The sequence below is a fragment of the Thalassophryne amazonica genome, chromosome 15, assembly GCF_902500255.1.
Source record: "Thalassophryne amazonica chromosome 15, fThaAma1.1, whole genome shotgun sequence".
NCBI lineage: Eukaryota > Metazoa > Chordata > Actinopteri > Batrachoidiformes > Batrachoididae > Thalassophryne > Thalassophryne amazonica.
The window spans coordinates 50,376,984-50,400,504 of NC_047117.1; the positions used below are offsets into that span (position 1 = coordinate 50,376,984).

Consider the following 23,521-nt stretch of genomic DNA (forward strand, 5'->3'; position numbering starts at 1 on the left):
TACATGTCGCTGATAACAACAGACAGGCGACCCAACAGACAGGAGACCCACAACATAAGCCCACCGTATCTTTGGTCCAGGTGAGCTAAAAATTCACAAAAACCATCAGATTTCAGTTTTGGGCTTGCTGACTGCTACCTATGTAGCAAATTTCAACTTAAGTACTGCATAATGCCCCTTTATTTTTTACTTTCACTTTTCAAATCAAATCAATTTTATTTATATAGAGCCAAATCACAACAAACAGTTGCCCCAAGGCGCTTTATATTGTAAGGCAAGGCCATACAATAATTACGGAAAAACCCCAACGGTCAAAACGACCCCCTGTGAGCAAGCACTTGGCGACAGTGGGAAGGAAAAACTCCCTTTTAAGAGGAAGAAATGTCCAGCAGAACCAGGCTCAGGGAGGGGCAGTCTTCTGCTGGGACTGGCTGGGGCTGAGGGAGAGAACCAGGAAAAAGACATGCTGTGGAGGGGAGCAGAGATCAATCACTAATGATTAAATGCAGAGTGGTGCATACAGAGCAAAAAGAGAAAGAAACACTCAGTGCATCATGGGAAACCCCCAGCAGTCTAAGTTTATAGCAGCATAACTAAGGAATGGATCAGGGTCACCTGATCCAGCCCTAACTATAAGCTTTAGCAAAAAGGAAAGTTTTAAGCATAATCTTAAAAGTAGAGAGGGTGTCTGTCTCCCTGATCTGAATTGGGAGCTGGTTCCCAGCTGGTTGGGAGCTTTTGATACTCTGTGTGCTTCTTACCCTGTGTGCTGCTATACAAGGCTGCTGGAACCTCAGTTTCCCTGAGGGAGTCTCCTAAGGGATTGATAAAGTTCTACAAGAATCTAAAGCTGGGCTTACACTGTGTGAGTTTTGGCCCTTTTTCAGCCGATTTTTCACTCCTGCGAGAATTTTTTGGATCGCGCCGAGTTTCAGCTTAATTGCGTGTCCTGCATCGTGTAGTATACATGGAGTAACAAGCTACATTTATCCTCTCACGACCACCTCCCGATTGGCAATCGTATGGTCGGATGAAAATCAAACCTGTTTGATATTCAATAGCACTACAAGCATCCAACCTCTCTCACTGTGCATGTGCAAACAACAATGCGGAATTGGAGAGAGCATAAACAGTGATCATCTCTTTGGGAGAGCAGCTTCTGTTTCTTTCCCCCCCCTTTCCTCAACTCATGTAAAGTCTTGTATTTTTTTTTTTAAACTTTGATGTCTCCCATTAAGAGTTTTTGTAAAAACAAGAAATGTAAATAAAGTTTGAAAAAAAAAAAAGCTTCTGTTTACATTTTGCTTCTGGAAACACGAGTCCGGCGTGTGGTTTTTGAACATACAATGTGAGCAGTCAGATCGCATCAGAGCATCGGGCCGTATAGTGTGAGAACATAAATTGTGCGTTCTTAACTTTTACACTGTGTGGTTTTGTCGTACAGTTTGAGCTGGAGCCAAGTACGACTGAAAATATCGTACAGTGTCTGCCCAGCTTAATCTAACCTATACCACAGAGCGCCATTCCTTCCTGTTCCATACAGAATAGCAAATTGGGGTGGGTTTTGAAGTATCACAGTAACTCCTTGATCCATCTTTTGTCATTCTTGAACAAACTTGGTATACACAGTAGTTATAGCCATCAATAACACAAGTTTTGAAATCAGGGTGAAATTTTCAAGCTGTTCAAAAATTTCATCCTGATTTTCCAAACTGCCGTTATTACGCGGTCACTTCTGGTTGTTTACAGTGTTAACAGCTTCAATCATATTCAAACATCTTTAAACAAGGTAGTCCGAGTCAGTACAGCTTGATGCTTGTTTGCTGGTGCTCTGTCGGGGTAAAAATTTGAAGTAAAAGCAGTGTTTGTTGTGGTTCTGGCTGAGAACACAGCCAGGCACAGCTTTATTTTCATTTTTGAGCAGACTGCCAGGTATGCCCTTTATGAGCCAGCCACTTGCCAGGGCTGAACTTTATAAGCCAGCCTGGTAGGATGCATGCCAGAGCAAACCATTTTATGCCATTTTTGAACTTTTTATGGATTGTGGAGATCGCAATGTAACGGTGCCCTGTGGAATAGGGATGTTAATGGCTGACAAACAGACATATATTTGATTTTCAAGATGGCAAACATGGTGACCATATTTGAAATCAGATCAGAACACTTCAAATAAACTTTGGTGTCCTAATGGGTAGGGACAAGCACATCAAATCTCAGCTTCACTGGTTCAGTGGTTTCCAAGAATATGTTTAAAGTGAAAACTGGAAAAGTGGATGTAATCCCAGTTCAGGGGTCACATCAAGGTCAAAATTTAAAATTTCATAAAACCTTACAGATATGACTTTGTGCTTGCTGACTGCTATCCATGTACCAAATTTCAGTTTACTTGCTGCATAAATGGCTGGCAAATGGCTATATATGAGATTTTCAAGATGGCCACCATGGCAGCCAAATTTGAAATCTGATTGGAACGCTTCGAACTTTGAAATCTGATTGGAACTCTTCGAACTAACTTTGGTGTCCATATGGATAATAACATGCACACCAAGTTTCAGCTTCATTTGTCCAGTGGGTTTGGAGAAGAAGATGTCTACACATGCCAACAACGATGCAGACAGCGCTAAAGAGAGCTAAAGATCTTTGAGCAAATATTTTGTGTAATTCAGACACAATCAATACTGTAATACAGAGCTCAAAATACATAAAATTTGAAAATGGAAAATATTTGATTAAAAAGGGAATGCATGTGTTTTAAGCACAGAAAAACAAAATTTGCACACAACTGTAAATACTGTATACGTGCAGGACAAGTGAAATGAAATACCGGGGATTTCATGTGGCCAGAAGTCATCACACTGTGGACACCGTGGCTCTGTTCGTCCCTTGAAGTATTTGGCCACACACGGATTGTGTATTTTTATTCCACAATTCTCACAAATCTGGCTCTGAAACAATCAAATGAGATCACATAAGTACACAGTGAGTTAAAATTATAAATCATATCAGGTAGGGGTGGGAAATTTTAGGCACATCACATTTCAATTTGATCTTGTTGCTTCTTTTTTTTATACAGGATTTATTATTTCTCACTATGTGACCACTTACTGTATGTTTCAATTCAAAGTATTTGTAATGATAGATAATGGACTCATTTTCAATACATTCTGTAACAGCTCAGCCATATTTGCACCTGTTTGGCTCCCATTCAGTGATTCTACATCCTAAAACCAAAGGGGGGGCTGTTGCCCCCAATAATGCCTGATAAAACCGCCAGAGTCAGGCTCACATCTGCAGCTTCTTCCTACCTTTATGTGCACCTCATTGTGATGTACGTGCACACTGGCTGTGCTGCACTAATGCACTTTGCACTCACCTCATAATAAAACAGGAACTTGCATTGTGTTAATGGTGAAACTTTGTTCCACTGCTGATTTGCTGACACTTAAAACTTCAGAAATAATTACAATTTTCCTTTTAACTGCACTTTGGGTTCAGCAGGACAAACTGTCCATATATACACTTCACAAAATATGCTTCAAAAGCATATTAAAATGAAACTAGTGGTGGAGATTATGTTAGGTGAACAACCATGATACCATGATAATAATGTGTTTGGATCATTTTTAACCCGTCCAACAACAGAATGAAACTGCTTTCAGCGGAGCCTTGAACATGCTTTTTTCTACTCCGTCTGTATATCGTCACCTTCCTAAAATAATGGCCTAATGGGCTTTAAGGCCATTATTTTAGGAAGGTGACAATATCTAGTGATGGTATATGCCATCCACCATTTACACACACACACACATATATGCAAGACAAATAGCATATAATGCTTGAATGAATGTATGTATGTGTGTGTGTGGATGTGTCTTCAGAGCTCTCAAGTCTCACTCATTCAGAGTGAGACTCGACATGTCACGCTCCCATTCTAATGCATGACATTGCCCAACATTCCGCCGCTATGACCTGGAAGACAAGATTCAACTTGAGATCTTTGTTGACCTTCACCTGCCCTTCCTGAACAGCCTATAACATTTTATTTTAACATGCTTTTAAAGTTAAAAACTGTGCAGACGGAACCATAACTTGTCTCTAAATGCTTCTTGTCCTGTGATACAGTTCAAAAACAGGTGTTTTTCCTGTATTTCTTTATGTAAGGAGCAATGAACCAGTAAAACCAGGACACTCAGAGTGATTGTGACTGAATGTTGTTCTTTGAAAAAATGACTTTAAAATGTCTTCAAGTCTTCAAAAGTGAACCTTTACTCTAACAATGGGGTGGGGGCTTCTCGAATCCCCTCTCTGGCTACGTGCCTGTAAACAAGAGTTAAAAAGGCAACGATGAGGGGAAAAAAACATTTATTTTTTGTGTAAATTGCGATCCAATGGCCTGGTAAGAACAGGGATTAAATCAATCAATAAATAAATAAATAAAAATGCAAAAAACTTCAAATTTTTTTTTTTTTCACACCCAAATCATAAGCTGTTCATGTCTATATTTTTATAGAAACCCTTTAGCGATCGCATCCCAGCGTTTAAGGTAAAATAAGGTGGAGACAGCTAAGAAAACAAAACTGTTCTCCACCTGAACAAGATTATATTTCACTCACTAATCAATGCTACTCTTTTCTAATGTGGTATCATATTACAGTATAGAAAGGCTTTAATGTACACATTATTGAAATACTTCAGGATAAGCACATTTTAAGGGGACAGCTTTTCTACAGCCTTTACTTCATTCAACATGACTTAAATTTGTCTCATTAATAATACCTGCAAATGCACAGTGATCTACAAACATTCCTTGATTTTCACACGTGTTTTGCGATCCACAAACACAAATTTCCCATTTGTAACGTGTGTGTTGGTTTTTACAAATAAATGCGTATTTGTAAATATATATATTTGTTTTTTATTTATAAAAAAAAAAGGCATTTGTAAAACTGAAAATTCTGTTTGTGAAGGGAGATTCAGCATTTGTGGATCACCAATCACACTCATTTTTCGCTTTGCTCAGTTTGGTAACTGACATTCTTAGTGCACACAGATCCACAATTCACACTAAGCAACACTGTCATCCAGTGTTGTTTGCAGTGAATGATGTAGTAAGTAAGCAGCTCTGTGCTCACACTTTTAGGGCTTTGTTTTAATGTATGTTATATATGTCCTAATTGTCATTGCTACACCACCTACAGTTGACACGATCTGTTAAAAATTGGAGTTTCGTGGGAGACAAGTATTACAGTGGCGTCTCCTTGTTCATACAACATCCCAGTACACATAAGGGACCCCGGCTCTCCATGGATCAACATCCCAATAAGAAGGAAATGGAGGTGGTGTAGGAAGTGCAGGGAGCGCAAGCAAAAGTGGGGATGCAGGGCTGGCGGGCTAGCTAGGCTACAGAAGGAACCACACAAATCACCGCTTCCCAGCCTCTCCCTCGCCAATGTAAGATCCCTCTCTAATGAAACTGATGAACTGAGGCTGCAGGCGGCTTCAGATAACTTCATCAGAGACTGTTGCGTCCTACTCTTTACGAAAACTTGGCTACACTCATCCATCCCAGACACAGCAATCGAGTTAGCATGATATTCAATGCGGCGACTTAACAGGACCAGTGACTCTGGTAAGAACAAGAGAAGAACAAGAGGAAGGTTATGTATGCACATCGACAACAACTGGTGTAACAATACAGTGACAGTAGCTAGCCACTGATCCCCAGATCTGGAATATCTGTTAAATGCCGACTGTTTTACTTTCCACTTGAGTTTACTGGAGACGTGCCAACTGCTGTTTAAATTCCACCAGATGCTAATGCTAGCTCAGCCTTCTGACTTTTACACAGCAACATCAGTCTAGAGCTGAAGTGACATCTGGACACATTGCACATTATTGTGGGCGATTTTAATATCTGTGCTCCCCAGACTTCATCAACATACACATACACTTTACAAAGTTTACACCAATATCAAGCAAGGCTACAGGGCCAAACCTGCACCACATATAGGCAAGTCAGACCACATCTCTCTGCAACTCATCCCTGCATATACCAACCTGAAGAGAGGCATCAGGATTTCAGGAGGAGGATTGATGACTACCTGGAGAGCAACAACAGCAGGTAGGCATGGATGGCGATCAAGCACCTCACCAACTACAAACCTGCATCAGACCTGCTGAAGGTGACGCCACATTGGCAGAAGAGTTCAGTCTATTCTTTGTTCGCTTAGAGACTCGGGCATCAGGAGCAGCCACATCACCGACAGCGGCCGGGAGCAACTTCACGGTGGGGAAGCACAAGGTGAGGGGTGTCTCTTTTTCGTGGATTACAGTTCAGCATTCAACACCATCCTGCCCATGGCCTCGTGAGAAAACTGCTGAACCTTGGTCTACCTCATTCCACATCTTTGGATTAAGGACTTTGTCAGATCGCTCAGAGTCAGGATTGGTCCCCATGTATCCACAGCTCTCACACTCAGCACCGGTTCCCCTCAAGGCTGCGTGCTGAGCCCGCTGCCCTTCACCCTCTACAACACTGACTGCACCCCTAACCACACCAGCAACACCTTCATTAAGTATGCAGATGACACCACATTGGTAGGCTGCATCACTGGAAGAAATGAGTCTGCCTACCACGTTGAGGTGGAACAGCTGACGGTGTGGTGTAGAAAAAAATAACCTGCTCCTGAAGACATCCAAAACCAAGGAGCTCATCACAGACTTGAGGACACACAAAACAGACTTTCAGTCTATTATCATTGGGGGGACCTGTGTGGAAAGGGTCAGGGACTTCAGTTTCCTGGGAGTCCACATAGATGAGAAACTGACCTGGGACAGGAACACCACACACTTGGTAAAGAAGGCACAGCAAATACTCCACTTTCTGAGAATCCTCAGGAAAACTAAAACCAGAGATTGTTCGTGTCTTTTTACAGTCTCTACCATGGAGTGCATCATAACATACTGCCTATGTACATGGTTTACCAGCTGCATGGTGGCAAACAGGAAAGAGTTCCAGAGGGTTACCAAAATGGCAGAGAATATCACTGGGTGCCATCAGGCAGATGGTACAGGGCCATTAAAGTAAGCACAAATAGACTGATAAACAGTTTGGTAACACTATTTTACAGTACCCTTAATACATAGTACCTACCACATTTAGTACAATGTATTAGTCTATGTAATAATCTGTAATTACTTGTACTCAGTTGTACATCCATAATGGAATAGTATGTACTAGTGTTTTGTAGGTACATAATGTAATAAGCATTGTTACAAATGTGTACTAAGAGATTGTTGGTACATATAGTAATAACGCATTCTTGTTACAAATGTGTATTTACACATAGTTACATGATGTAACAAGATGTACTAGTTGCATGTACTTATATTTGTTTATTCAAATGTATTAAAGCTCTTGTTTCCAAGGTACTACATTGGGAAGGTTTCACCCCTATATGTATGTATGTACATCACATAACATTGTGTACTTGCATTAAAGAACATGCACCTGTTGTGGCCCTACCTCTTGGTACATGCCCATAATTTTCAGATTTGGTTGGGTTATCGCATTTCCATCACTCAATTTACCCACTGTACTACATGTACTTTATTTTACAGAACCCTACCCAACTGCTGTTAGTGCTATGAATGCCACTGGAAACAAAGAGCCATGTCACATGCCACACTCTGAATGACTGCAATATTTGTTAATGTGCAACATCCACTGCCACTGAAGTATCCACACTTTTGTACATCACTCACTCACTCACTCATCTTCAACTGCTTATCCGGGATTAAGTCGCGGGGGCAACAGCTCCTGCAGGGGACCCGGGACCCACACTTCTGTTTCCCAGGCCACATTAACCACATCTGGCTGGGCATTCCCGAGGCATCCCCAGGCCAGTGTGGAGATATAATCTCTCCACCTAATCCTGGGTCTTCCCAGGGGTTTCTTCCCAGCTGGACATGCCTGGAACATTTCCCTAGGGAGGCACCCAGGGAGCATCCTTACCAGATGCCCGAACCACCTCAGCTGGCTCCTTTCATCACAACGGAGCAGCGGCTCTACTCCAAGATCCCAGCGGACAACCGAGCTTCTCACCTTATCTCTAAGGGAGACACCAGCCACCCTCCTAAGGAAGCCCATTTTGGCCGCTTGTACCCACGATCTAGTTCTTTCGGTCATGACACAACCCTCATGACCATAGGTGAGAGTAGGAACGAAGACTGACCAGTAGATCGAGAGCTTCGCCTTTTGGCTCAGCTCCCGTCACAACAGTACAGTAGAGCGAATGCAATACCACCCCTGCTGCGCCGATTCTCTGACCACTCTCACGCTTCTTTGTCCCCTCACTCATGGACAAGACCCCGAGGTACTTGAATGCCTTCAATTGGGGCAAGACCTCATTTCCTACCCAGAGTATGCAATCCATTAGTTTCATGATGAGAACCATGGCCTCAGATTTATAGATGCTGATCCTCATCCCAGCTGCTTCACACTTGTCTGCAAACCGATTCAGTGAGTGTTGGCGGTCACCGGCCGATGAAGCCAACAGGACCACATCATCTGCAAAAAGCAGTGATGACACCCTGAGCCCACCAAACTACAAACCCTCCTTCCATGTCCATGAATATCACAAACAGGATTGGTGACAAGGTGCAGCCCTGGCGGAGGCCAACCCCCACTGGAAACAAGTCCAACTTACTGCCAAGCACCCGAACACAGCTCTCGCTTTGTGACTACAGAGATTGAATGGCCCTGAGAAGGGACCCCCCCACTCCTTACTCCTGCAGCACCTCCCATAGTGTCTCTTGGGATACCTAATTATACGCCTTCTCCAAGTCCAAAAAACACATGTAGACTGGATGGGCATACTCCCAGGCACCCTCCAGGATCCTTGTGAGTGAAGAGCTAGTCGGTTGTTCCACGACCAGGACGGACTCCGCATTGTTCTTCTTCAATCAGTGTTTTGACTGTCGGTTGAACCCTCCTTTCCAGCACCCTAGAGTAGACTTTAACAGGGAGGCTGAGTATTGTGATGCCCCTGTAGTTGGCACACACTCCCTATACATACTTTTCTCCTTTTATATCTAATCTTTTTTCTACTATGTACTAATAATTTTTTTATTTTTTTTTTTTAACTTTGTGCTTTGAACATACCTTTTCCATTCTGTTAAATTTGAGATTTATTTTCTTTCTTCTCAAGACCTTTTCAGACTGCATGTGGTTTACTCAGGTTTATATTTGCACTGAAAAGCTTGCACCTTACCTTTTGTTGTACTTGTTACAACGACAAAGTATCTGTTCTGTTGGGAAAGTGTAGTTAAACGGACCCACAACAGGGGGCGTAAATGAACAAAATTGATAAGCCAAAATATAACAATTTAATGTTGTGAATTGTGCACAACGGAATACAAACAAATGCAGTTTGATAATGACAGTCAATTATACGAAAAGTGAAGCGTGGGCAGGCTCGAGGATAGAAGACGTCTGTCCAGAGAAGAGCCGGATCCCCACACGGCTTCCACAGCCAATGGATCTGAAGAACACCGGAGTCGCCAAGTCCTGGGTCCCCAGGTGGCCACCGTCTCCAGCTGTCAGACCTGGTACTGCTGGCAGGAAGCAGAGACAGTTAATGGTGGGTGTGTGGATACACACCCAGTAAATCCTCAGACACTGATACAGTTCCTCCGGGAGGGAGCACCTCCACCTCCGAAGTAGGAACACACTAGCAGCTCCTGTTACCACTTATCTGGATGGAGTGAGAGGCGAAGACATCGCTTCTCTCACTAAACGCCAACCCAGCAGAGAGTGCACCACAGGAAAAACGGCTGCAAAACAGATCAGACGTAAGTCACAGTAGGGATACAGCAGAGAATATTACCTAAGCGGTAGATGATATCTCAGCAGCGAGGTGGAGTTGCTGCCCGGCTTTTAAGGTGATGGTGATGAGTGACGAAGGGTGCTTGTTGATGAGTGACAGCTGTCACTCCCGGTTGCTCCGGCGCCCTCTCGTGCCTGAAGCCCGCACTTCAGGCAGGGCACCCTCTGGTGGTGGGCCAGCAGTACCTCCTCTTCAGCGGCCCACACAACAGGACCCCGCCCCAACGGGCGCCTCCTGGCGCCCGACCAGGCTTGCTGGGGTGTCGGGTGTAGAAGTCGGCCAGGAGGGCCGGGTCCAGGATGAAGCTCCTCTTCACCCAGGAGTGTTCCTCAGGTCCATACCCCTCCCAGTCCACCAAGTACTGGAAACCCCGGCCCTTCCGACGGACGTCCAGGAGCCGGCGTACTGTCCATGCCGGCTCTCCATCGATGATCCGGGCAGGAGGCGGCGCCGGTCCGGGGGTGCAGAGTGGTGAAGTGTGGTAGGGCTTAATCCGTGACACGTGAAAGACAGGATGACAGCTTCACTGCGGCCGGACTGAGGACTTTGAGGATGGGGAACGGTCCAATAAATCTGTCCTTAAGTTTTTGGGATTCCACTTGCAGTGGGATGTCTTTGGTGGATAGCCAAACCTCCTGCCCGGGCTGGTATACAGGGGCCGGGGAACGCCGGCGGTATGCATGGTCCTTGGCCCTCATCCGGGCTTTCAGCAGGGCAGAGCGGGCAGTACGCCACACCCGACGGCACCTCCTGAGGTGGGCCTGGACCGGGGGCACCCCGACCTCTCCCTCCACGAGCGGAAACAATGGGGGCTGGTACCCCAAACATACCTCAAATGGGGAGAGGCCGGTGGCAGATGAAACTTGGCTATTGTGAGCGTACTCTATCCAGGCCAGATAGTTGCTTCAGGCCGTCGGCTGCGTGAAGGTCACGCAGCGGAGAGCCTGCTCCAAATCCTGGTTGGTCCGCTCTGCCTGTCCGTTCGTCTGGGGATGGTACCCGGACGAGAGGCTTATGGTGACCCCCAGTTCCCTACAGAAACTCCTCCAGACTTGCGAGGAGAACTGGAGACCACGGTCGGTGACAACGTCGGATGGAATCCCATGCAGACGTACAACATGGTGGACCAGGAGGTCTGCTGTCTCCTGGGCCATCGGGAGGTTCGGGAGGGCCATGAAGTGAGCCGCCTTGGAGAACCGGTCCACTATCGTGAAGATGGTGGTCATGCCCTGGGACGGCGGGAGGCCCGTGACGAAGTCCAGGCCGATGTGGGACCAGGGGCGGTGAGGAACAGGTAATGGCTGGAGGAGTCCCTGTGCCCGTTGGTGGTCAGCTTTTCCCCTGACGCAGGTGGTGCAGGTCTGGACATACTCCCGGACGTCGGCTTCCCACCAGAAGCGCTGCCGGACCACTGCCACGGTCCTTCGCACCCCTGGGTGACAGGAGAGCTTGGAACCGTGACAGAAGTCCAAGACCGCAGCTCTGGCTTCTGGTGGGACGTATAACTTGTCCTTCGGGCCAGTTCCCGGGTCCGGGTTCCGTGCCAGGGCCTCCCGGATGGTCTTCTCCACGTCCCAGGTGAGGGTGGCCACGACAGTGGACTCGGGGATGATGGTTTCCGTGGGATCTGACAGCTCTGCTTTGACTTCCTCTTTGTGAACCCGGGACAAGGCGTCAGATCTTTGGTTCTTGGTCCCGGGGCGGTAGGTGATTTGGAAGTCAAAACGCCCGAAGAACAGTGACCAGCGGGCTTGCCTGGGGTTCAGACGTTTGGCGGTCCGGATGTACTCCAGGTTCCGATGGTCCGTGAAAACCGTGAATGGAACCGCAACTCCTTCCAACAGGTGTCTCCACTCCTCAAGAGCCTCTTTCACCGCAAGGAGTTCTCGATTGCCCACGTCATAGTTTCGCTCAGCCGGGGTCAACCTGCGGGAAAAATAGGCACAGAGGTGGAGGACCTTATCGGACTCCCTGCTCTGGGACAGCACGGCTCCTATCCCTGAGTCAGAGGCATCCACTTCAACAACAAACTGGCGGTTAGGATCGGGCTGCACCAGGACTGGCACAGTCGAGAACCTGCGTTTCAACTCCCTAAACGTGGCTTCGCACCGATCCGACCAGGTGAAGGGGACTTTGGAGGAGGTCAGGGCTGTCAAGGGAACAACCACCTCACTGTAATCCTTAATAAACCTCCTGTAGAAGTTTGCAAAGCCGAGGAACTGTTGCAGCTTCCTACGGCTTGTTGGTTGGGGCCAGTCTCTCACCGCCGCAACCTTGGCCGGATCAGGGGCGACGGAGTTGGAGGAAATTATGAACCCCAGGAAGGACAAAGAAGTGCGGTGGAACTCGCACTTCTCGCCCTTCACAAACAGCTGGTTTTCCAACAACCGCTGCAGGACCTGACGTACATGCTGGACATGGGTCTCAGGATCCGGGGAAAAGATGAGTATATCGTCCAGATATACGAAGACGAACCGATGCAGGAAGTCCCGCAAGACGTCATTAACCAAGGCTTGGAACGTCGCGGGCGCATTGGTGAGGCCGAACGGCATGACCAGGTACTCAAAGTGACCTAAGGGGGTGTTAAATGCCGTCTTCCATTCGTCTCCCTTCTGGATCCGAACCAGGTGGTATGCATTCCTAAGATCCAATTTAGTGAATATTTGGGCTCCATGCAGGGGCGTGAACACCGACTCCAACAGAGGTAACGGGTATCGGTTGCGAACCGTAATTTCGTTCAGCCCTCTGTAATCGATGCATGGACGGAGTCCGCCGTCTTTCTTGCCCACAAAAAAGAAACCTGCACCCATCGGGGAGGTGGAGTTCCGGATCAACCCGGCATCTAAAGAGTCCCGGATGTAGGTCTCCATTGATTTGCGCTCTGGACGTGAGAGGTTGTACAGCCTGCTGGACAGGTACTCAATGCCTGGGATCAAATCAATGGCGCAATCGTATGGCCGGTGCGGGGGGAGAGTGAGTGCCAGATCTTTGCTGAAGACGTCAGCAAGATCGTGGTACTCCTCAGGTACTGCCGTCAGATTGGGGGGAACTTTCACCTCCTCATTAGCTGTCACACCGGGTGGGACCGAGGATCCTAAACATTCTCGGTGGCAGGTTTCGCTCCACTGCGTCACACCCCCAGACGGCCAATCTATCCGGGGATTGTGCTTTACCATCCATGGAAATCCCAAAATCACTCGGGAGGTAGAAGGTGTTACATAAAACACAATCTCCTCCCTGTGATTCCCAGACACAACCAATGTTACAGGCTGTGTCTGGTGTGTGATTAATGGGAGAAGAGTGCCATCTAGTGCCCGTACCTTCAATGGTGAAGGTAGGGCCACTAGAGGGAGCCCTACTTCCTTTGCCCATCTGCTGTCCAGCAGATTCCCTTCCGACCCCGTGTCCACCAGTGCTGGGGCGTGAAGGGTTAGATCCCCACTCAGGATCGTAACTGGGAGTCATGCAGATTTACTTGCGCACCCCTCGTGCGTGTTATGACCCACCCTTAGCCCAGTCTCTAAGGGCGAGTGTTGTCGTTTTGGCCGTTTGGGGCAGTTTTTCTGTATATGCTCTTTTGAGCTGCAGAGAAAACACTCCCCGCGGGCCAGCCTCCTCACTCTGTCATCTGATCTGATTTTGGCCCTGCTCGTTTCCTTAACAACGTCAGCAGGGGGAGCTGTTGCCACACGGAGCCCTCTGGCTGTGGAGCGTGGGGAAGACGGCTCCCTTTCGGACCCGGAAGGAAGAGGGATGGCTCGTGCCTGACCACGCCCCACTCCCGTCGACGTTCTGCTAATCGGATGTCTAACCGTACTACCAGGTCGATAAGCCAGTCTAAATGCCGCGGCTCGTCCTTAGCCACCAGGTGCTCCTTAAGGACCAGAGACAGTCCGTTTACAAAGGCGGAGCGGAGTGCAACAGTATTCCAGCCGGCCCTCGCTGCCGCGACGCGGAAGGCGACTGCATATTCGGCTGCACTCCGACGCCCCTGTCTCATAGACAGCAGCACACTCGAAGCGGTCTCGCCTCTAAGTGGGTCGTTAGGAGCCATGCATTCTGCTCCCAGAGCGCCGTAGCCCAGGCGTGTGCCTCACCTCGAAGCAGATTAATAACATAAGCCACCCGGCTGGAGTCTTGACGCGTACATAACGGGACGCTGTGCAAAGACGAGCGAACACTGCATCAGGAAGTCTGCGCACGTCTCTGCACAACCTCCATACGGCTCCGGAGAGCTTATGTATGCTTCAGGGGACGGTGCGTGCGCGCTTCCACCTGGGCGGTGAGAGCCTCCACCCTCCGATTGAGAATAACATTCTGCTCGGTCACCAAGTCCAACCGAGCAGTGAAGGCGGTTAAGATTTGCTGCAGCTCACCTAATACGCCTCCTGCCGGCGCCTGTGGACCCTGCGTTTCCATTGGTGGTTCACTCGATAGCTGACGCCCCTTGGGATCCATGACGTTGGCCAAGATATCCTGTTGGGAAAGTGTAGTTACACAGACCCACAACAGGGGGCGTAAATGAACGGACAATGGATGAGCCAAAATACAACAATTTAATGTTGTGAATTGTGCACAACGGAATACAGACAATTGCAGTTTGATAATGACAGTCAATTATACGAAAAGTGATGTGTGGGCAGGCTCGAGGATAGAAGACGTCTGTCCAGAGAAGAGCCGGGTCCCCACACGGCTTTCACCGCCAACGGATCTGAAGAACACCGGAGCCGCCAAGTCCTGGGTCCCCAGGTGGCCACCGTCTCCAGCTGTCAGACCTGGTACTGCTGGCAGGAAGCAGAGACAGTTAATGGTGGGTGTGTGGATACACACCCAGTAAATCCTCAGACACTGATACAGTTCCTCCGGGAGGGAGCACCTCCACATCCGAAGTAGGAACACACTAGCAGCTCCTGTTACCACTTATCTGGATGGAGTGAGAGGCAAAGATGTTGCTTCTCTCACTAAACGCCAACCCAGCAGAGAGTGCCCCACAGGAAAAACGGCTGCAAAACAGATCAGACGTAAGTCACAGTAGGGATACAGCAGAGAATATTACCTAAGCGGTAGATGATATCTCGGCAGCGAGGTGGAGTTGCTGCCCGGCTTTTAAGGTGATGGTGATGAGTGACGAATGGTGCTTGTTGATGAGTGACAGCTGTCACTCCCGGTTGCTCCGGCGCCCTCTCGTGCCTGAAGCCCGCACTTCAGGCAGGGCGCCCTCTGGTGGTGGGCCAGCAGTACCTCCTCTTCAGCGGTCCACACATGTTCTATGCATTCTGACACATTCACTTGCAATGAAAGCATCAAGTTTTAATTATTCTTTTTATTAGCACTCTGCATATGCTTATTTATTTTCAATTATATCTGTGCATTATATCTTGAATAAAATTCATGAAATTATTGAAAAATGCCCCCTCTTGCAATGTTAAAGAAAGTGAAGCAAACCACTAAAATTTCCAGAGATAACATGTAAATATTAATTTTGAAGCGCCTCCAAATACAGCAGATGGATCCACGATTCTCTCTCTTCTCATTTGTAGAAACCAACACACAAAAGTCAGAAATTTGTGTTTGTGGAACACTAAACGTGCAAATCAAGGAATATTTGTAGCTCACCCTCCGTGCATTTGCAGGGATTGAGACAAATTTAACTCCATATTTCAATCAATCAATTTTTTTATATAGCGCCAAATCACAACAAACAGTGCCCCAAGGCGCTTTATATTGTAAGGCAAGGCCATACAATAATTATGTAAAACCCCAACGGTCAAAACGACCCCCTGTGAGCAAGCACTTGGCTACAGTGGGAAGGAAAAACTCCCTTTTAACAGGAAGAAACCTCCAGCAGAACCAGGCTCAGGGAGGGGCAGTCTTCTGCTGGGACTGGTTGGGGCTGAGGGAGAGAACCAGGAAAAAGACATGCTGTGGAGGGGAGCAGAGATCGATCACTAATGATTAAATGCAGAGTGGTGCATACAGAGCAAAAAGAGAAAGAAACAGTGCATCATGGGAACCCCCCAGCAGTCTACGTCTATAGCAGCATAACTAAGGGATGGTTCAGGGTCACCTGATCCAGCCCTAACTATAAGCTTTAGCAAAAAGGAAAGTTTTAAGCCTAATCTTAAAAGTAGAGAAGGTGTCTGTCTCCCTGATCTGAATTGGGAGCTGATTCCACAGGAGAGGAGCCTGAAAGCTGAAGGCTCTGCCTCCCATTCTACTCTTACAAACCCTAGGAACTACAAGTAAGCCTGCAGTCTGAGAGCGAAGCGCTCTATTGGGGTGATATGGTACTACGAGGTCCCTAAGATAAGATAACCTTATAAGTAAGAAGAAGAATTTTAAATTCTATTCTAGAATTAACAGGAAGCCAATGAAGAGAGGCCAATATGGGTGAGATATGCTCTCTCCTTCTAGTCCCCGTCAGTACTCTAGCTGCAGCATTTTGAATTAACTGAAGGCTTTTTAGGGAACTTTTAGGACAACCTGATAATAATGAATTACAATAGTCCAGCCTAGAGGAAATAAATGCATGAATTAGTTTTTCAGCATCACTCTGAGACAAGACCTTTCTGATTTTAGAGATATTGCGTAAATGCAAAAAAGCAGTCCTACATATTTGTTTAATATGCGCTTTGAATGACATATCCTGATCAAAAATGACTCCAAGATTTCTCACAGTATTACTAGAGGTCAGGGTAATGCCATCCACAGTAAGGATCTGGTTAGACACCATGTTTCTAAGATTTGTGGGGCCAAGTACAATAACTTCAGTTTTATCTGAGTTTAAAAGCAGGAAATTAGAGGTCATCCATGTCTTTATGTCTGTAAGACAATCCTGCAGTTTAGCTAATTGGTGTGTGTCCTCTGGCTTCATGGATAGATAAAGCTGGGTATCATCTGCGTAACAATGAAAATTTAAGCAATACCGTCTAATAATACTGCCTAAGGGAAGCATGTATAAAGTGAATAAAATTGGTCCTAGCACAGAACCTTGTGGAACTCCATAATTAACTTTAGTCTGTGAAGAAGATTCCCCATTTACATGAACAAATTGTAATTTATTAGACAAATATGATTCAAACCACCGCAGCGCAGTGCCTTTAATACCTATGGCATGCTCTAATCTCTGTAATAAAATTTTATGGTCAACAGTATCAAAAGCAGCACTGAGGTCTAACAGAACAAGCACAGAGATGAGTCCACTGTCCGAGGCCATAAGAAGATCATTTGTAACCTCCACTAATGCTGTTTCTGTACTATGATGAATTCTAAAACCTGACTGAAACTCTTCAAATAGACCATTCCTCTGCAGATGATCAGTTAGCTGTTTTACAACTACCCTTTCAAGAATGTTTGAGAGAAAAGGAAGGTTGGAGATTGGCCTATAATTAGCTAAGATAGCTGGGTCAAGTGATGGCTTTTTAAGTAATGGTTTAATTACTGCCACCTTAAAAGCCTGTGGTACATAGCCAACTAACAAAGATAGATTGATCATATTTAAGATCGAAGCATTAAATAATGGTAGGGCTTCCTTGAGCAGCCTGGTAGGAATGGGGTCTAATAAACATGTTGATGGTTTGGATGAAGTAACTAATGAAAATAACTCAGACAGAACAATCGGAGAGAAAGAGTCTAACCAAATACCGGCATCACTGAAAGCAGCCAAAGATAACGATACGTCTTTGGGATGGTTATGAGTAATTTTAAAATTTTGTTAGCAAAGAAAGTCATGAAGTCATTACTAGTTAAAGTTAATGGAATACTCAGCTCAATAGAGCTCTGACTCTTTGTCAGCCTGGCTACAGTGCTGAAAAGAAACCTGGGGTTGTTCTTATTTTCTTCAATTAGTGATGAGTAGAAAGATGTCCTAGCTTTACGGAGGGCTTTTTTATAGAGCAACAGACTCTTTTTCCAGGCTAAGTGAAGATCTTCTAAGTTAGTGAGACGCCATTTCCTCTCCAACTTACGGGTTATCTGCTTTAAGCTACGAGTTTGTGAGTTATACCACGGAGTCAGGCACTTCTGATTTAAAGCTCTCTTTTTTAGAGGAGCTACAGCATCCAAAGTTGTCTTCAATGAGGATGTAAAACTATTGACGAGATACTCTATCTCACTTACAGAGTTTAGGTAGCTACTCTGCACTGTGTTGGTATATGGCATTAGAGAACATAAAGAAGGAATCATATCCTTAAACCTAGTTACAGCGCTTTCTGAAAGACTTCTAGTGTAATGAAACTTATTCCCCACTGCTGGGTAGTCCATCAGAGTAAATGTAAATGTTATTAAGAAATGATCAGACAGAAGGGAGTTTTCAGGGAATACTGTTAAGTCTTCTATTTCCATACCATAAGTCAGAACAAGATCTAAGATATGATTAAAGTGGTGGGTGGACTCATTTACTTTTTGAGCAAAGCCAATAGAGTCTAATAATAGATTAAATGCAGTGTTGAGGCTGTCATTCTCAGCATCTGTGTGGATGTTAAAATCGCCCACTATAATTATCTTATCTGAGCTAAGCACTAAGTCAGACAAAAGGTCTGAAAATTCACAGAGAAACTCACAGTAACGACCAGGTGGACGATAGATAATAACAAATAAAACTGGTTTTTGGGACTTCCAATTTGGATGGACAAGACTAAGAGTCAAGCTTTCAAATGAATTAAAGCTCTGTCTGGGTTTTTGATTAATTAATAAGCTGGAATGGAAGATTGCTGCTAATCCTCCGCCCCGGCCCGTGCTACGAGCATTCTGACAGTTAGTGTGACTCGGGGGTGTTGACTCATTTAAACTAACATATTCATCCTGCTGTAACCAGGTTTCTGTAAGGCAGAATAAATCAATATGTTGATCAATTATTATATCATTTACCAACAGGGACTTAGAAGAGAGAGACCTAATGTTTAATAGACCACATTTAACTGTTTTAGTCTGTGGTGCAGTTGAAGGTGCTATATTATTTTTTCTTTTTGAATTTTTATGCTTAAATAGATTTTTGCTGGTTATTGGTAGTCTGGGAGCAGGCACCATCTCTACGGGGATGGGGTAATGAGGGGATGGCAGGGGGAGAGAAGCTGCAGAGAGGTGTGTAAGACTACAACTCTGCTTCCTGGTCCCAACCCTGGATAGTCACGGTTTGGAGGATTTAAGAAAATTGGCCAGATTTCTAGAAATGAGAGCTGCTCCATCCAAAGTGGGATGGATGCCGTCTCTCCTAACAAGACCAGGTTTTCCCCAGAAGCTTTGCCAATTATCTATGAAGCCCACCTCATTTTTTGGACACCACTCAGACAGCCAGCAATTCAAGGAGAACATGCGGCTAAACATGTCACTCCCGGTCTGATTGGGGAGGGGCCCAGAGAAAACTACAGAGTCCGACATTGTTTTTGCAAAGTTACACACCGATTTAATGTAATTTTAGTGACCTCCGATTGGCGTAACCGGGTGTCATTACTGCCGACGTGAATTACAATCTTACCAAATTTACGCTTAGCCTTAGCCAGCAGTTTCAAATTTCCTTCAATGTCGCCTGCTCTGGCCCCCGGAAGACAATTGACTATTGTTGCTGGTGTCGCTAACTTCACATTTCGCAAAACAGAGTCGCCAATAACCAGAGTTTGATCCTCGGCGGGTGTGTCGTCGAGTGGGGAAAAACGGTTAGAGATGTGAACGGGTTGGCGGTGTACACAGGGCTTCTGTTTAGAACTACGCTTTCTCCTCACAGTCACCCAGTCAGCCTGCTTTCCCGGCTGCTCGGGATCTGCCAGGGGGTAACTAACGGCGGCTAAGCTACCTTGGTCCGCACCGACTACAGGGGCCTGGCTAGCTGTAGAATTTTCCACGGTGCGGAGCCGAGTCTCCAATTCGCCCAGCCTGGCCTCCAAAGCTACGACTAAGCTACACTTATTACAAGTACCGTTACTGCTAAAGGAGGCCGAGGAATAACTAAACATTTCACACCCAGAGCAGAAAAGTGAGGGAGAGACAGGAGAAGCCGCCATGCTAAATCGGCTAAGAGGTAGTAGCTACGCTAAGCTAGCGGATTCCTAAAAACACGCAAAGTGAATAATGTGTAAATAATTTAGAGGTGATTCAGCAGAAGGAGTGCTTTAGTTAAGGCACGTAAAGATTACACTGGGAAACAAATCGTAATCTAGATAACTAGATCAATCTAACTGCGCAGATTAAACAGCTAACAGATACAGAAAAACACCGCTGTGCTCCGGAACAGGAAGTGATACAATACCGCAGTGAGAGCCAACCACCAGTAGAGGCAAGCAAGCAATTAAAATCTCACGCCTGTAGCCAGGATTTGAAATGGGGGGAGAACAGACGGCCAGACACAGTCTTCACAATACCCGCTGACTGTATTTGATGGGTTCCAGTAAAAATTCAAAATCCAGGAATCAAGCGATTTCCCTAGCAAATGGCAATCACAGGCTGTCTCAGCCCAGTCAGATAGGACCCTTACCGACACATGCAAGTAAAGTGTATGTTAAATATTTTTCAAACCAAAGTAACTTGCTTTAATATAGGGTGTCCCAAAAAATATATACAACATTTAAAACACTCGGTTTGACCCTTAAATGCTACAAACTTAATCACTTATGTTTCTTTTTTACTTGCAGAGACCTGTTGTGTGGGCCGCCAGAAGAGGAGGTACTGCTGGGCCACCACCAGAGGGTGCCCTGTCTGGAGTGCGGGCTCCAGGCACCAGAGGGCGCAGCTGCCTCACAGGAGCAGCCAGGGTGACAGCTGTCACGCATCACCTGCAACAGCTGTTACCAATCACCTGAGCAGCAGGGGTACATCAGCAGGATGACATCTCCACCTCTTTGCCGAGATATCGCTTTACCTGGAAGGTAACGTTCTCAGCTGACTGTGATCTTTCGACAGTAACCTTTTGTGCTTTGTATAGCAGACTCTTTTTCCAACGAGAGGTGGAGGTAGTTTTCCTGCCGTGTGGATTGCTGGGTGCAAACGCGCCCACATTTAATTGTTTTTTTGTTCCTCGCCAGCAGTACCAGGTCCGACACGCGGAGGCAGTGGCCACCTGGGAGTTCGGGACTTGGCGGCTCCAGTATTCCCGGGGTCTGGTGGCGGAGGAAATCGTGTGGTTCCGGTTCTACTTTGGACAGACGTCTTCTATCTTCGAGCCTGCCCACACGACACCTTTTGTGATTTGGCTTTTTGTCTATTGTTGTAATCTGTTGTGTTTGTTGTGCCCGTTCACAACAGTAAAGTGTTATTTGACTTCCTCCATTGTCTGTTCATTTGCGCCCCCTGTTGTGGGTCCGTGTACCTACACTTTCCCAACAGAGACCCTGAGGTTTATGTTGATGCCAAGCATCGATGCATTGAAGGAAAACATCTGCCGCCTTTGCAAGCCATAATTGGCCAACACGGGGCCTACATTGAACATGTCTAAGAGACTGACAAAATGCAGGGCCAATATTGACATTGGTATGAAAAATGTCAACCTTTCAGCTTTCTATCCAGCCATAAATTTATTTCCTAGACATATGCTTTGACCATTTTCTTTGCTGATAAAATGTTGCATATTTTTTGGGACACCCGATAATTCATTGCTTTAGCTCAAATGTGGGAGTTTGTGTGTTTACCGGTGTTCCCACGTTCGGCTTTAATGTTCAATGGACAGATTTACAAATTAAATGGTATTGGAGCTAATAAGATAACACTGGTCAACAATAAAAATGTTTTTATCTTGCATGGACTTTGAGAACTGATTCAGGGTAATTTTGGGGTGCTGAATCCAAATTTGAGCTCAGATTTCCTCTATCACATCACGTTTTTTTTTTTGTAATCTGCATGTTCCATATTGATGGATTACGCAAAAGTTGCTCATTCACTCACATGCCACTCATGTACAAAAGCAGCTTCAAAACCATAGATTTTAAACCAGGTTTGTGAAATATTTTGTTTATGGCACCCAAGAGGTGTGCGAGACTGGAGCTTTTGCTTCACTGCTTGATACGAGAAATATGTTTTATATCTCAAAAAGGTGATGTGTCTCACTTTTCATCACTTCATGGATATTGCTGTTGCCACTCGCCTTTCGTTCTTGTCTGTCTTCATGTTTTGGTGGTCGGCCATTCCTGAAAGGTGTCTGTTGGCTTTGAGTAGGATGTTGTAGGCTGATCGGGAAGGGTGGATGAGGGTCACACACGCACACCACGTTCACTCACACACTACATACTATCTGTCTTGCAAGAACAAACTGCATACGAGTATATGTGTATTTATATGTGTATTGCCAGCGTGGAATATACCATTACTATATATGCAGACAGGGGAGAAAATAAATAAATAAGTAGGTGGAACTTACTTATTTACACCATCATTTTGGCTTTTAGATTTTTATTTCTGTTAATTCATGATGTACGAGAAGACATGCAATTTCTGCCCTCCTCTGTGGGATTTGGGATGCAATAAAAATGCAGAGATTAAAAAAAGATTACCTGGAAAGCAATTCTGTGACAGATGTGGCACACTTTCACCTGGTCTTGATATGTTAAACGGATATAGGGCTCCAGTTCTATGATCGATCTGGTAGACAAGGAGTATTCACCACGTTTCTAAATAATGAACAACAAATAAGCGCATGCCAGTTAAACAATAATAGCAGTAATAATAAAAAATGTGACTGCAGTCACAGAAGTCAAATAATATAGATCATGGCAATGGAAAATGAGTAAATGTAGGCATTTTTTTCTCCACTTCTTTGGGAATAACACTGTAATAACTGCAGTGAAAGTATTTTAAAGGAGGAAGTGTTAAATGATGCAAACAACTTGCTCATGAATCAATGTATCTGTAATACAGAAACAGTATCAATGTAGTCAGTGTAAAAAGGCGCTCCCTACAGATACCTATCGTGTAAGTATCAAGTGCTCACTATGCACTGACATTATTCACAAGGATGTGACAAAAGTGCACATCCAGACATAAGCATGATAACATAACGTCTCACATACCATTAGTACAGTGTCAGAACATAAATAAATAAAAGTGTCTGAAACAGCTGGAGCACAAAAAAAAGAAAAAAAAAAACTGAAAACATACCTCATCGAGCCATTTATCCTTCACAAATCGATTCAATAGCTGCTCTGTTTCACTCTTCTTCAGCTTTTTAGTTGTCAAGGTGTCAGCGCTGTTCAGGATATCAGTGGAGGATGCTGTGCCAGAGTCAGAGGCCACAATCAGCTCAATCTGAATGAGAAAATATTACTGACTATGAATAAACTCAGGTCCATCAAAAGGATTTCAAAGCATCTAAGCACTCCAGTGGATCTGGAATAATTTGATGATCCTTAAAGTGGAAGTTCAGCATTTTTTAACCTGGGCTTAAGTTTACATGTTCTTGGGTGGAATTTTTAATTTGAGACAAAAACTATTTTATATCAAGTCAGTATTTAGTTTGAAAATTACAAATGTTACAGGCCAAAGATCTACACAATGTAAGCACACTGAGCAAACTAAAAACGTGGCAGTAAAATGCTTCTTGTCCACACTGAATAGTTTAAAATATCATTAGAAATGTCAAAAAGCACAGAGCAGATCTCTGTAGAAATGCATGATGTTGCGTGCAGTGTCAAAAAGAGCTGATTTCTGTTCCA

At 45.3% G+C, this 23,521-nt stretch overlaps 1 protein-coding gene across 1 annotated transcript in view; it reads right to left on the bottom strand.

The window, feature by feature from the left end:
* The window catches only part of nsmce1 (NSE1 homolog, SMC5-SMC6 complex component), a 74,888-nt gene that overhangs the window by 3,487 nt on the left and 47,880 nt on the right, over positions 1-23,521 (bottom strand). Inside the window, exons 5-7 of the mRNA XM_034188448.1 lie at positions 22,968-23,114; positions 22,364-22,480; positions 2,825-2,945 (exon numbers count right to left, since the gene is read on the bottom strand). Of these exons, the coding sequence (XP_034044339.1) occupies positions 2,825-2,945; positions 22,364-22,480; positions 22,968-23,114 (385 nt within the window). The remainder of the gene's footprint in view (positions 1-2,824; positions 2,946-22,363; positions 22,481-22,967; positions 23,115-23,521) is intronic.